The 14798-nt window shown below is 47.2% G+C and overlaps 1 protein-coding gene across 1 annotated transcript in view; it reads right to left on the minus strand.

The window, feature by feature from the left end:
- The window catches only part of TLL2 (tolloid like 2), an 85958-nt gene extending 78110 nt beyond the window's left edge, over window positions 1-7848 (minus strand). Inside the window, exon 1 of the mRNA XM_014250242.2 lies at window positions 7707-7848. Coding sequence (XP_014105717.2) covers window positions 7707-7734 — 28 coding nt within the window. The 5' untranslated portion in view covers window positions 7735-7848. The remainder of the gene's footprint in view (window positions 1-7706) is intronic.
- Between the last annotated feature and the right edge of the window lie 6950 nt (window positions 7849-14798).

Here is a 14798-nt window from a genome sequence, read left to right on the forward strand (position 1 = left end):
CACCACCTCCCCAGCACAGACAGATCTGCACTCACAGAAGCCAGCCCTACACTCCCCTCCTGTTTGTCAAAGGGAAGGGGAGCTGGGCAGAGCAGCCCATTTATTACAGCCAGCAGCCTCTGTTGCCCAGCACTGCCTGATGGAGTGCAGCACAGCAGGTGGGTGCACAACAGGGCTGCTCTTAGGGCTAGAGGAACCTGCTGACCTCTGGGAGTTACTGCCAGGATGGGACAGGAGGTGTCTGGGACAGGAGAAGCCTGGGGGAGAAGGCAGAACACCTGAGGCTGGAAGCAGAGAAGGACCTGAGCACTTCTCCAGGCAGGGTTTGGAGAGGGCTTCAGCAAAAGGGAGATGGGGGAACATCTGAATTGAATCTGTAGGAAACACAGAGGGAAGCAGGCAGAGAGCACAAAGGTCTCTGTAGCAAAAGCCAGGGGAAAAAAAGAAGGAAATTAAAGTATCAGGGAAAGCAGGTTAGAATGTATCATGGCGATGTCAATTTCCCAAGGACTGAAGTGTGAGCCTGAGCAGTTTGCAGTGGCAGTCTACAGCCACACAGCTCTTCCCCAGACTGGGCCAGGAGCTGCTCACCTGGGAGACACCCACAGGCACAGTTTTAGCAGCAAGATAGAGCTGGGTTACCAGCAAATACAGCAACTTCTTGTGTTAACCATTAGCAAGGCATGCTACACAGGTTAGAGCAGGAAGAGAGTAAAATCTCCAAGCACAATGCAAAAGTATAATGTAATTACACAAATGCAAAGTACCTCCAACCAAAATCCTCAGCTTTGTGGACTTTTAAATCCTGAGAGACTTAAAGCATAGTTTCTAAATGCCTTTTTCTGGGACTGTGTGACTTACTAATCTTATGCTACAAATCAGCTGAAGAACAAGCAGCATTCCTTGATTCTACCTGTGCAGGCTATGGTCGAGGGCAGACACCTGTGAACTGCACCCAGATTAGGAAGTTCAATAAAAGCTCAGGACAAGTATCCATGACAACTACAAGCACCTCTTCCCCACCCTACCAGAATTTTTTAAGGGGGGGAGGGGAAAAAAGTCCTCTGTCCAGAATTTGCCCATCTTCTGTCCTGTCCATTGCTAAATCCCAAGGTGTAGGTAAAACACAGAAGGTTACATCTCCTACAGGGCAAGCAGATCCAACACATCCCAAGAAGTGTCAAAGATCAGGCATGATTTAGTCAGATCCCAAGAAGACAGGCAAACACTGGAAGGACTTCAGATCCAGATCTCAAGTTGCAGTGATCATAAGGTTTTGCTCTCCAATTCCCCAGGCCATTGACTTCCCCACTGAGGAATCTCAGGTGCAATAAAAGGGTTGGTGGTTATTATTTTTTAAAGCCAGAGCCATTAGCTTGTGCTCGGCTAGGATTATAATCAAAGGCACCTAAAACCTTCCCTTTGAGGAGGAAACTTCTGCTGGAGCTCTGCCTCCTCAATGGCAAACATCTGCATCACTGAAGAGTGACTCCAGTAGTTTTCACCCACCTGTTTTCCGCTCTGTAACTGCTGTCATCTCCCCAAAGCAGGTAAATTAAAGACTGAACAGTCTGGTCTCTCATTCTTTCCCAGACCACCCAAAAAGAGTCAGAGTCAATTTCCTCCTTGAGTATTTAACCCTTCCTGCAATATACCAGGGAAAAAATGCAAAGGGAATGAGAGCCAGTGAGAGCTCTCTCCTTCCTCTATAAAAGTTTCCATCAGCTCAGCACTCAAGATTCCACAGACTGGGTTATGTCCCAGACTCTTCTCTCAAAGCACTCCTATAAGCACTGGTGGCAAAGGAAGGAATCTTCCTTTTCTGGAAGGCCAGAAGATGGAATACCTTCTGAAGTCAGGAGACCAGGACTCAGCTCCCAGCACTGCCACCACCACGGTGACCGCCCCTGGGTCCCACTCTCTTCTACAACCCCACAGCAGAGGACTGGTACCTTCACCACAGCTGCACTGCCTCTTTCCATACAAGCCCAGAGGCCTCGAAGCTGTATAGAAAATCTGTTAAGATGGACATGAGATTTCTTCACAGCATTCTGGGATTCCCAAGCAAAGGGCAGTTTGGCATTCACTCTGCCAGTGCTCCCACCATTGCCAAACTAAACAGGACCACTTGCAAGATTGCAGGAAAGCTCTTGTTAAGAACTGAGTGGGCTGGATCCATAGCACAGCTTGCAAAGAGCATTCTGGTTGCCCTGCTAACATGATGGATCCATGCTTCCAACTGGGAAAACAGCATCTGCATCTCACTCAAAACCCAAGCAACATTCAAAAGACCCAGACTTTACTTTAAGCTGTCTCCCCTTTCTCATTTGATTACCCCCTCGAGGCTTTCAGCTCCTAACAGCAAATTCCTCAGCTGCCCACAGAAATGTCTGCACCTGACTCCAGACATTTGCACTACAGCCCGAATGAAATGTGCATTCTCTAGAACAAAAGGCACTGTGCCTTTACAGAGGAAGAGCTGTGAGGAACAGAACAACAATGAAGCACAATTCACAGCTCTCAGGACAGCACTGGGTGTGAGAACTCTAAATACACAGGATGTTTAGAAGTTAGTGGATCAAATCAGCAGGTGGAGCAGGCACAAGGATGCACAGCAGCATCCTGCGATGAACAAGCAGCATCCACACTTGAAGGAAGCCTTGGCTCACACGAAAAGATGATCTATCACTGCCAAACTGCTTTTCTAATAACTTTTCTAGTGATAAAGAAACAGAAGATATAGAATTGCTGCTCAGTTGACACCCCGTCACACCTCTTGCCTCAGTTCTTCCCCCTTTGAACTCATATCCTGAGAACTCCACAAAATCCACGGGGACTAATTCACTTTCCAGGCACTATCTCCCTGCCAGAGCCCTGCTCTGCTTTGCAGCCTCCCCAGGCCAGGCTCTGCCGGCTCAGAGCACTGCAAGCATCGGCCTAGAGCAAAAGCCATGGAGAGATCAAATCTCACGGAAAGAAACTGAGCTCGAATGCAAGGCTCATTGTACCTACAGGCAACTCCTCCTTGGTGCAGCTCTCCTCAGGAACACAAACCCTCCTGAAGGATTCCTGAGACACAGGGAGGCAGCAGGAGCCCCTCTGGCCTGTGCCTCAGGAGCACATGGCTGAGCAGGCAGCTCTGCCAACCTCCCAGTGCAAACACCTGCACAGACAAACTGTGTTTGGCCTGGGAGCCTGGACACGTAGGTCGGCCCGTGCCCAGACTTGGTCAGCCTGTAGTCAGGACATGTCACACCAGGATGAACTGGCCAGAGCAGAGAGAAACAGGACTCCAACACCTTCAGTAGACCGCCCCCCACCTAGAAGATGTGCTCTTGCAATGCACCTCCAGCTCACAAAAGGCAGGAAATACCACATTAGGAGCCGAAGTACCCAGGAATCAAGATGGTGAAACCAAACTGCAGCATTTTGTCCCCACCTGGCAAGTGGAAAAGAGCCTCAGGGCAGGTTTGAGCTGGAAGGAAGGGATCATCAAGCCTGTACACAACCAGAGGACAAGTTATTCAATGCCCAGCCCTCCCTCCTAGTTACCCCTCCCACTGTTGACCCAAGTTGGATGATATTATCCCCAGAAGTCACTTTGAACCTCAGAGATTTTGTTCTTCACCTCAAATTAAAGTTTGTACAAGCTTGTAACCAAATAACTACCAGAACAAATTACAGTCTATTTAATTCCTTTAGTTCCAGTTTGCCTGACATCTCAGAAGGACATGCTTGTTTTGTTTAGAAGGCATCCATGGTTCCTGCTGCTGCCTGCCTGTCATACAGCCTCACTCAGACCTGCACACTGGCCTGGGTGTCCTTAACTGGATCCTCTGAGCAGCAGATCCATCCAAAGCACAGGTGAGCCTTATGACATTTTCCCATCTATTACAGAGCAGTTCTGGGCAGGAACCTTTGTACTATTGCCTTTGAAAAGCTCCAGTGACTGCTACAACACTCAGCAAAATCCACCCCACAGAGCCAGCACTGCCACCTTCTCCAGCAAGTCAACCTGACAGGGCAGTGCTGCCTCAGCTGCCCCTTGATCGGCCACCCAGGAAGCTCCTTGTTTCTTTCTGCTTTACAAAAAGGCAGGAAAGCAGCCACATTAGGAAAAGAAAATCCTGGATGGGTGCAGTTAAGGGCTTGAGCAGCAGTGGAGTTGTGGAGCAGTGGAGTTGGCCCATCATCTGAGCCTCGGTAACTGGGCAGGTGTTGATACCAATAGCTCAGTGGTTGCAGTGCTTTAGGATGTTACTGCCCTGTGCTGTCCTTCCTGCCTTGCTGCAGGAGATTATTACATCCTCCACTAATGAAACAGAGAGGAGCATATGCCAGGCTTTCCACTCCCAGTCTAGAGGAACAACCATCAACAGTCTGCACTCAACCTCAGGGCATGAGCTGCAGGGGTGAGGAACTGCCAAGCTTTCACATCACAACCTGCCAGATTTAAATCCATCACAGCTTCTGGGCCACAGCCATTAGCCCACAGGAAATTAGAAAAAATAAAAAAATATAATAAAAAGAAATAAGTAAAGCACTATAGTTTCAACAGCTTTGGAAATCATGTAAGAAGAGCAGCAGCTTGTCTTCACAATGGGCAAAGAGCCTGCATACGATCTGCAGCTACAGGACCGCGCACAGGAGCCTACGGCACGATGGAAGCATCACCACAGGTCTCATAGTGCCAGCTCTGTCTCCACAGACCACCTGTTTCCCCTTGCAAAACATACCAGACACCTGAGCATTTCACAGCAGGTCTGCAGCCATTGCCCTCTCCAGTCATGCTTCTTGACAGATCCCGACACTGTCCCACGAGTGGAGGAACTCAGGCCTAAGGAAGTTAAGAAGACTTGTCACTGCTATAGTTCAAAAGGAACAGAGAGTGATAGACTTCCCATACAGGCATTAGATCACAGCCCAGACAGGCCCTCTTGGAGAGGCAACTTTATTAAGGGTGTCTTCACCTTGTTTCACCAATAGAAATAGATCACTTATTAATCTCAGCTAACCCTCTGAGATGGTGCTTGCAGCAGAGAACTCCTGCCTAGCTCCACCTGGTGCTGATGGTCTAAGACAGGAAGAGGAAGAAGGCTGTGAATGCAAGACAGGGTCTAGCACAGGTCCTTGTGGTACAAGCCTTGTTTGGTTTGTCTTGGGGCTAGCTTTAAAAACTGGAACTATTCAGTACACTGAGAGAGGTACACAGCATGTAAGGAGTGTCCAAGTGCTCTGCACTTTAGTTGGACACAGCCAAATGAAGAGAAACCGGATCAGAGAGCCTGGAAATACAGCCAGTCAGGACACACTGAAAGAATCAGAGTCTCTTTCTTCTACATAAAACAAGATGGAAACTTGAGAAAGCCAGTAATGGTGCTCACCAGTGCAGGAGGCTGCAGCAAAGCAGAAGGCACTGTACTGTCCTCCACACATGCACAGAGTGGTGAGAGACAAACCCAAACTGCACTGCTGGAGCCCCAGGTGAGTAAGCCAGAGCAGTGCTGGGCCAGGCTCCCAGCACAGCCAGCTCTGTGCCAGCACTACCAGAAACACCAGGCTGCTCTTGAGAGGGAAAGAATCACCTGTGTGACCTCCACAGGTCTTGTTCACTCCTTTCTATTGGAAAGAAGACGTTGGAAAAACATAAAGGGCAAACACTGAGAAGTCAGAAAATAAAGATAATTTCTGTGATTGATCCTGCCTGAATTGAATTAACAGGAATAACACACACAAAGTTTTTCTGTCCATCACAAGAAGAGTTGCTGATGTAAATGAAGGAAGGCTGTCCTTGGCAGTCCTGGGTCTTTTCTATGTGCATGCAGAAGTGAGAGGGAGAGAACTTGGGAAATGAGGAGACTGCAGGAAAAAAAATAAAAATAAAAGGTCCTGCAATGAAAGCAGACAAATGGAAGGCAGGGAAAACATTTTTTCCCCCTTTTCTGCCACAGGTTCCCTGTTAGATGTAGAGAAGTCAAATAAAGTATATGTTCTCTGTGTGGTCCTTAAAGGAGCATTCCTCATCCTCTGTGTACTTGATCTGACAGCAGCACCCAGCAGTCACAAGGGCAAGTGAGGCAGCAGAGATGATGGTATAATTTTGAGGAGAAAGCAATGATAATACATTTTCAAATGGGAAGGCTCAAGCACTGTACCTGTAGCTCTCCAAGTCTAAACCACAGCTGTGTCACTAACAACTAGTTTCACTAGAAAGAGAGATCAATTCGTTACCATTTAGAAGTAGACACAAATACAGTAAAGCATGTTTGGGCTGGATCCCATATTCATTACAAAGAATTAACCTCCACACAGACCAAAGTATATATCAAATGACAAATGACTTGCTGATCAAGGGAATGTTTTGTGCAAAAAATACCCTCTGGAGAGGACTGAGCTGAATTTTGGAAGGAAACCCACCACACTCAGCCTACATACAAAGCCAGCTAAACTTGCTGTACCAGGCAGAGAAGCTCTGAAAGACATCACGTTGACAGAGCTCTTCTATGTGAGCAGATACGGCTGCAAGTACCGCAAAAGCAGGCAGGAGAGAGCTGATAAGGAGAGCAGCTATCACCGAGGGACACTGAGTAGCAGCGAGGAGCACATTCAGGAGGCAAAGCCCCAACTCAGGAGACCAAGAACATCACACATAAAGAAATACCTTTCTCTTTTCAACTCCTACAGTATTGAGAAAACAGGACACAAAATCATCTGTCAATGTAACACAACTAACAAGGTAACAGCTGCCAATTTCTCAGCAGAGAAACAATTCACAAGACTACAACATTCTCCAACAGCTGGAACCAAAATGAGTTACATTCACGTCAAGAGTACCTTCTAGCTTTTCAGAGGGAAAATCTGGGTCCGTATTCTCTTTAATTAAGGGAATCCAACATTTGGGATGACAGGAGCTCTTTTAGAACTCAAACAGATAAAAAGCAACGAACTCAAAACCAGCAGAGCGCAGTATGACAAGAGAACGAAAAACTCCAAGGAAGGGATGGAGGGAGCAGCCGGAGGCTTCCTGGAGAGGATGTGGTAACTCGCACAGAGGCAGCTGTGAGTACCTGGATGCCCCGGGAGGCCGGGCTGTGTGCGAGGCGGGTCTCGCCGGCTCTGCCGCCGGGCGCCCCGGGCAGCCCCGCCAAGCTCCGCCGCTCCGGGACACGCACCGCAACTGCGGGCCGGACAGAGCTCGGGGCCAGCTCCAACAGCTGCCAAAAGGCTATGAAAATACACAGAAAAAGCCAAAATGCTTAGGGGCGCGGGGAGAACCCCCAAGCCCTGAATGCAGAGCACGGCATTTCCCTAGCTTTGCGGAGGGGAATCTCGCGCGGGAGGAGCGGCGCAGGTGGGGGAGCGGCGTGGGAGCGCGGGGCGATTTACAAAAGAAAAGCCAGGCACAGCCTCCCACCCGGGGCTACAGCCCCAGGCAACGCGGGCAGCGGGGCGCGGGCTGGAGGCGACCAGAGCCCTCCCGCAGCTCGCCCGGGGCAGCTCGGCCGGTGCCCGCCGTGTTTGGGGAGGCAGCGGGATGCCGGGCACGCTCCCGGCCGGCCCGGGGGACTCCCGCCGCCGCCAGGTGAGCCTGGGCACGCTTCGGCCGGGCGGACCCGGGATACCGGGGAGCGCCTCGCAGGGACACCTGTCCACCGCCGCCGCGCTTCCAAACTTCTCCCAGAGTTGCAGCCGGCACGCTTCCCTACCGGCTTTGCAAGGGTCGCGGTACTCCATCGGCTCCTCCGCCGTCTCCGGTTGCCCCAGCGTTAAGGAGGCTCCGGGCGCGCCCGTCCCCGCGGCAGGCAGCAGGAGCAGGGAGAGCAGCAGGCGGCGGAGCGGGGGGGGCCCGCGGCCCCTGGCGGGGGGGCGGGCGGTGCGTGCGGCGCGGCTGCCCGGGGTGCGGGCACTGCGCGGCGGCGGCGGCCCCGCGGCCGCGGGGGGCGCCGCCGCTGCCACTCACCGCGCCGCCAGCCAATCAGAGCCGCGCCCGCTCCTCGGCCCCGCCCAGGCCCCGCCCCGCCCCGGCCGCGGGGGGCCCGCGCGCCGCCGCCGCCTCCCGCCGCACTCGGGAGCGAGCGGTAATGAAATACATAAAGCGTTAAAAACTGCTAATGCTGCCGGTAGCTGCCACCACCGTTACTGGGCATTGCTTGCCCTCAGGCGGCACTTCAGGGGCAGCCAAACACAATTAGCCGATCCGCCGCCGGGAGAACCAACGTTTCACAGCGCAGCCTTAAAAGTGTGCGTAAGTGGAGTTGTTAGACCGTGATGGGGAAAAAAATCACTGCAAACTTAAGAATGGGAGAAGTTAAGAAAGATGGGACTAAATATCAAGCTGTGCATTTATCCCTCTCACCTGCTTTTCACAGTAGTTTTCAGGGACAACTAGGCTGTCATTTTACTGGAAATTTGGGCTTTGGGATGATCCATATGCAGCAAAGCCTGGGAAATCAGGAAGATGGATCACATTCAAGATGCTCAATTGCATCAAAATCTACACCTTGGTATCTGATCTAGTGGCTGTCTGAGCCGGTATGATACCTTGGGCATCTCTAGCAGCAGAGCACGGGGTAACACACTGGAAAGCATCATACTTTTATGGCTCGTGATGGAGGTCGATGAACAGGCACCAAGGCTGCTGTTTAGTGACAGGGAAAGGGCGGATGCCCAAAGCCCAGCCATCTCACTGGGTGCTGAATCGTCTTTACAAATAATCTCACAAAAGCCAGCCGGCTGTTTCCATATGAATTCAACACTGCCTAGCAGGGCTCTGGTCTGACAAGATGTTAGGCTGAGGCTGGAGCAATATTTACAGGTAGGTGAATATGTGCTCATGCTGCTCAGCAGATGCAGCATTTGGCAGAGAGGGTACAGCTGCCATCCCGGTGAGCAGAGAGCTGACAAGGGTACAAGCTCCATGGGGTGTTCTTGGGGTGAACATGTACACCACCATGTTCTGTGTCAGAACTGCTCCTTCAGCTGTGTACTTCCAAGCTCCCACAGCAGGATCATCAGGCAGCATTTCCCAATACAGCACAGGTTCCAAGTCCTCCCTTCACTCAGAATTTATTTATTGGCAAATAATCATTTGCCAACCATAAATTTGTCCCTTCTCCTGCAGCCTACAGCAATGAATGATAACTCAGCACAAAAGGGCACAACATGATTCAGGCATCTCCTCAGCAGCTACACAGTCTACTGCAAACTGTTCCTGACCGTTGCCCCCACCTCTCATTTAATATTTAAAACTGTCTTCAAAACTGTCTTCTTCACAGAAGCCAAAAAGGCTGCATCAAACTCTGACATGAGGATGATGGTGAACAGATCTGCTAATCACACTGGAGTTTCCTACAGCTGATGTTCAATGAACTAAGGAAGACCTAGGTTTCAGGCAAGCTTTCTAGCACTAAAACAGGGAAGTCCTAGAGCAGATTGCCATGAAGAACCAGGGAGTTTCCATCACTATAGGTTTTTGAAGAGGAGTGCAGACAAACAGCCATCAAGACTAATCTGAGTAAGGTACTTTTATCCATTTCCTGAGTTTTATACTACCTATTTACACACTATTTTTACTTTTTCTGTATTAGGTTGCTACTTTCTTTGTTTTTTTCAGATGGAAGAGCAGTCTAATCATTATTTTAAAATGAAAAGCTGATCCGCTCCCTGTGTTTCAGAACTCCCAACTTTTATGGGATGAGCACTAGCTGCTCTTTTGTCTCTGCAAAAAGATCCTGGCAATATAACTTTCTGACGGTATGGGAAGCTGAAAAACAAAAGCTTGAACCTTTGGTCAACATCTTCCCTGATCAGCACCATGAATCCTTGTCATCCCTGTGGAAAGCTGGGCTGTCTCCCACTAAGAAAAGTCTTCTGGCCACATGGAAACTGCTTGTTAACCTCTTCCAGCATGACAGTCTATACTGGGGAGCCCAGCCTCTTCTGCACACAGAACCTCTATTGTAGACATGGATGGGTGTAGGACATCTTACAGCTTTGAAGGAGGAAGAGAGCAAATTAAAATATGGATCCTTAATTGTGCAATTAGAGTGAGTCTGTGAGGGAGTTCAGAGGAGTCTATCGCTATTATCCACACACAAAAAATAATGTTGCCTTACTACGGGGAACTCTGGAAGTCTCTAACATGAGAACTGCTCAAACCTTCCAGAAATAGTTCTCACTAACAATCATGGCACTTTGCAACTGGCAGCCAAAGCAGTGTACCCAGAGCAGTGACTGCTACCTGGTGTTTAGGAGATAAGCTGACATCATCTTGATTGGCAGAGCCACATCAGAGCAGCTAAGGAACACAGAAAGCCCTGTGAAAGGATCTTTCTCATCTGAGCTATTAAAAAGTCAGTGAAGTCTCACATCAGCAGAGCAACTCATGACACCAATAGTTAATTATCTGGAAAGAAAACAATCTATATCCATTGCTGTCAAAGGCAGTCTTTTCCTTTGCAGAACCCTCTCCTGCCCAACACATGCAGACAAAATCCACTGTCCTTTCAAGCCTGGCTGAGCAAGAATGCACACAGCTCTTTCTGAATAGCATCAACTATGTGTGAGCTACTTAGTGCTAATGGAATATCCCTGCACACAATATGTCCTGAGGCCAAAACACACACAAAGTTTGTAAGGTCTTCCACAAGACCTGCTTCTTCTCTCTTGCCAGCACTTGGGCTCCAATTCTAACAAAGTGACTGAGGCACCTCTCCCTTGGAGCCTGTCCAAGTGATTCCACAGCTGCTGCCAAGTTTACAAAAAACCAAACGCACCAAGGTATTTGCATCACTGAGACAAGGGCGGATAGAGTCCTGGAGAGATGGAGCAAAACTCTCTGAACCCAGGGTATTCTCTTTCTTCTTCCCTCTGCATTTCTAGTGCCCCTCACTCCTCTTTAAACTTCTTCCATTGCTTCTTTTTATGGTAGGAAAGAACTCCTGCTGCAGGTGTAGCCCAACGAGCTGCATCCCTGCCTACAGGCACCATGGAGCCCTCTGCAGAACCATCACCCTCCCTTAGAAAGACAGAGCCTCCTAGCAGAGGCTCATTTAACTCAGTACCATTACAGGCTTCCTACCCTGACAAAACCTCTTCACTTCCCCATCTCCTTTTTTCTCTGGTTTATACCTAGCAGTCTATTGCTCTCAACTCCCTCATCACTCCTAGAGCTGACCACTTTTGGGATGTCCCTTCTTCCCTGAGCAGTCACAGACAAATCCAGGTGATAAAATAAGTATCAACCCCTGCTCTCTCTTCCTTCCATCACCCATTTTAGTTTCTTGTCCAGTAGATTGGGGTGGGCAATTTTTTATCAAGTTTATTGCATTACCACCCAGGAAGTACCTCCCATAAGGTTAAACGATTTGCTACCTAAAAGGAATCTTTTACGTTGCTGACAACATACGTGCTTAAGTGCGTTCCAGGGGTTCTGAAATCCACTGTACAGAGCTCACTGCAGTCACAGGCACATTCACCTGTGCATTAACAACTCAATGTAGAATTAACAACAGCCTTGTCATAACAGGCAGTGACACTTAGAGAAACTAGAACTAAGCCCTGGTTGGAAAATTCCCTTTTGTTCACCAAAGTAGCAGCAGGATTTGAATTCACCCCATATAAAAAAGTACCGCATATTTTCTCCATCATCAGTGCAATCCTTGGTGAGAAAAACCAAGATACTTTTGGGGTAAATTTGAGTTGTATAGGGACAAGCTGTGGGAGGCAGGGAGAGAAATCTGTCTTATCTGGAAGCATGAATTTTGGCTTGACCACTATTTCCCAAACTGAGGCATGTCAGACTGGTGTTTCATTACTTAAAATCCATTTTCAGGGTTCACACAGGAGTCAGTTATGCTTGGAAAGCATTGAGTGAAGCTGGTGGTTTCGGTGATCTGTGCTGCAAGGTTAAGAAGAGCATGGGAACATCTTTGGAAAAGCATATGCTGTTCAAAATTTGAAGAACTGAATCCATTGGTTTTTCCAAAGTACTTTTTGCCATAGGAAAAGTTCTGTCTTTTTTCTTCTTTTTTTTTTTTTTTCCCTTGTCTTTATGCAGAGGAGTAAATCTGGGGAAGTATAAACATATCTCCAATCCTCTGTTATGAGATAAAGATGGGATAGTTGCATTTCCCTGTTCACAGGCAGGCATCCTTTACAAAGGCTGGAACATATGCTACCTGAGTTAAGGCTCCTTGACAAATGGGTAGAATTTAATGAATCTCTCAGAAAAGCAGAGATGCTGTTACATCAAAAATTGTCTTAGAGAATTTTCCCAGTTACAGCTTCTTCACAGGATTTCTGTATGGAGATTTAACTACAGTAACATCTTCATCCAAACCACAGACAGAGAACACAAAGGTATTTCCTCTTCTTAGGTAAGCAACACCTTAAAATAGGTTCATCTTACAAGTCACTCTTTAGATGACTAAAACCAGGAACAGTGATTTCCTTTTTCGTTATTTATTTTACTATACACATAATTAAAAATTATGGTAATTTCAGCTTCAGACAAAGGTGGGTGTTTGATGTGTTTGATCACTTTCTGGTAGTGAGATAAATGGAAAAATTCTCAACAAAAATCACCTTTTATCTTGCCAATTAAAATTACTAAAAATTATTCTGCAGAATCCAAATGCAGAACTCAAGTAGTATAATGGTATTTCTTCAACATTTTATCAGGCAGGCCTCCAATTCTTGCAAGTAAATGGGTGCCTGACTCTGTAAAACTGTCACACCTTTTTAAAGCAAACAGTAGTTAATGTTCACTATTCACCTGCTAAGGTCTGGTCAGACACTAAGAAAATAAGGAGAGTATTTCCACCCCATTCTTGTAGTTACTCCTGTGTAGCAGAGCAAGAGAAGCTTCACACTAAATTACATAACTCACTTTTCTCAGCCCAATAAAGTGGTAAGACAAGTGATTTGGAATGAAAGAACAGCATAAAATGAAATCTAAAGGAGAATTACATGTCTAGTAGCGCAGAAAACCACTATGCCTTGCTTAGTGCTTTAAGTCTGAAATTCCTGATACAAACCTTTGGAAAATGAGAACGAGCAGCCACAAAAGCTTCCTTGAATTCAGTCTCATATGATGTTCTCAGCTCCGTTTGGAAGCTTCTCAGAAAAAGTTACTACAGCTCTCAAAACATTTCAGAGACCAAATAAAAGCTTGTGACACATAGGTTCAGAAAAAAAAAAAAAAATCACTCTGTGGTGTCTAACCGTAGGCATGTTTTTCTAGGTTGGGCAGCCTGTTACACAGAACTGTTGGAGACTAGCCTTTCTCACCCAGATCCAGCATTTCCAGTTTATAGGACTTAGGTCTAGGCTTTGGTGAACTGCAATCTATCCAGGTAACCACTGCATCATATGGGTAAGCACACCTCACAGTATTAGGAGAACCCTAAAATAACAGTTCTGTAAAATTAGGTATTATGTTAATTGTACATAAACTCCCAATTCTACAAATGCATGTGTCTTCTGGAATGCTGTAGCCACCCAATGCCAGCTGAAGGATAAGCACAAGTTTGTGAAGGTATGCTTTGGAGTGCTCCAAGCCCATGGTCCTGAAGGAGATGTATCTAGAACATAAGGGAAGTTCAGATAGTTTGGTTTTCATATCAAAACAAGCCTCAGCAGGGTAGAACCTCCAGAGATACCTGACAAATTGTTCTGTATTGTATTATTAAGAGCTGGTGAGAAAATCAATACATCAATAAGCCTAAAATGCTGGTACCAGGCAGTATCAGCCCCTTGTTCACAGGGGTTGAGTCCAAGGCAGATGAGTCCTTGGTTTTTTACAAAAGCCTTGCACTGTGGCAAACACACTGATGAAAATAAAAATGCTGTAACTGGTACAGGGCTGGAGGCAACGACATTGTTAATAGCATTATCTGTTTCAAGGTGTGCCTTTCAAATAGGTTTGTCTACCAGATAAAAAAGCCATTTTCTTATCCTTTTCCCAAACAAATTTTGCCCTTTAAAGTGATTTCTCTCCAAAAACTACATAAAGCCTTCCAGATTCATGAGTCCTCACACCATCTTTACAGTTTCCCTGCACAAGCCAAACCCCCAAAATTGGAAGAAAAATTCCAGAACCCCTGAATGAAAGTAAATCCTGAAAGGAAGAACCCCTTTCCTGAACTGGAAACATACTCCCAGATAAAAGCACACTACTTGCAGAATGTACATGCAGATGTCTCCTCTGCAAGTTTTGACGATTTTCTCACTGAAGCCATTTAGCAGAATGAAAATGTTCTCTTAAAAGGCTTTGGAACACAAGTGGCACCAAATTTTTTTTTTTTTTAAGGAGATGTGATGCTCCTGAAGAATGCAAGCCATAATCACACTGCTCCAACACTTTCAAGTGTGACTTTATTCCAAAAGAAGTCCATCAACAGCAGGGGCTTTCGTGACTTCAGGGCTAACCCTGGTATGAGACACTGATTTTAGACAGCAGCAGTGCTAACGGCTATTACAGGGCTGCTCTGCCATAGTGCATTAATCTGGAAAAGATCCAAGGGATCCAAAACTGGAGTTCTTCATCAATCTACAGTTCCAACAGACCTGAAATGAACCATAAGCTGCAGAGTCAAGAATTCATTCAAGATAACAGGAGCCCTAAACTCCAGCTCCAACTGTTCAGTTTACTTGTCCACAGACTGGAGAGGAAACTTATCTTTTCCTGGGCTGATGCTTTCTGGACACATTCCAGTGAAGAAATTCCTGAAGCACTCACAATTACAGAATTTTGCTGTCTTCAGTGCACCTGTGTATATATACTTCATTGGGCAAAT

This window comes from Pseudopodoces humilis, chromosome 9 (assembly GCF_049639895.1).
Source record: "Pseudopodoces humilis isolate 2021_Gansu_Grassland_sample_001 chromosome 9, ASM4963989v1, whole genome shotgun sequence".
NCBI classification, from domain to species: domain Eukaryota; kingdom Metazoa; phylum Chordata; class Aves; order Passeriformes; family Paridae; genus Pseudopodoces; species Pseudopodoces humilis.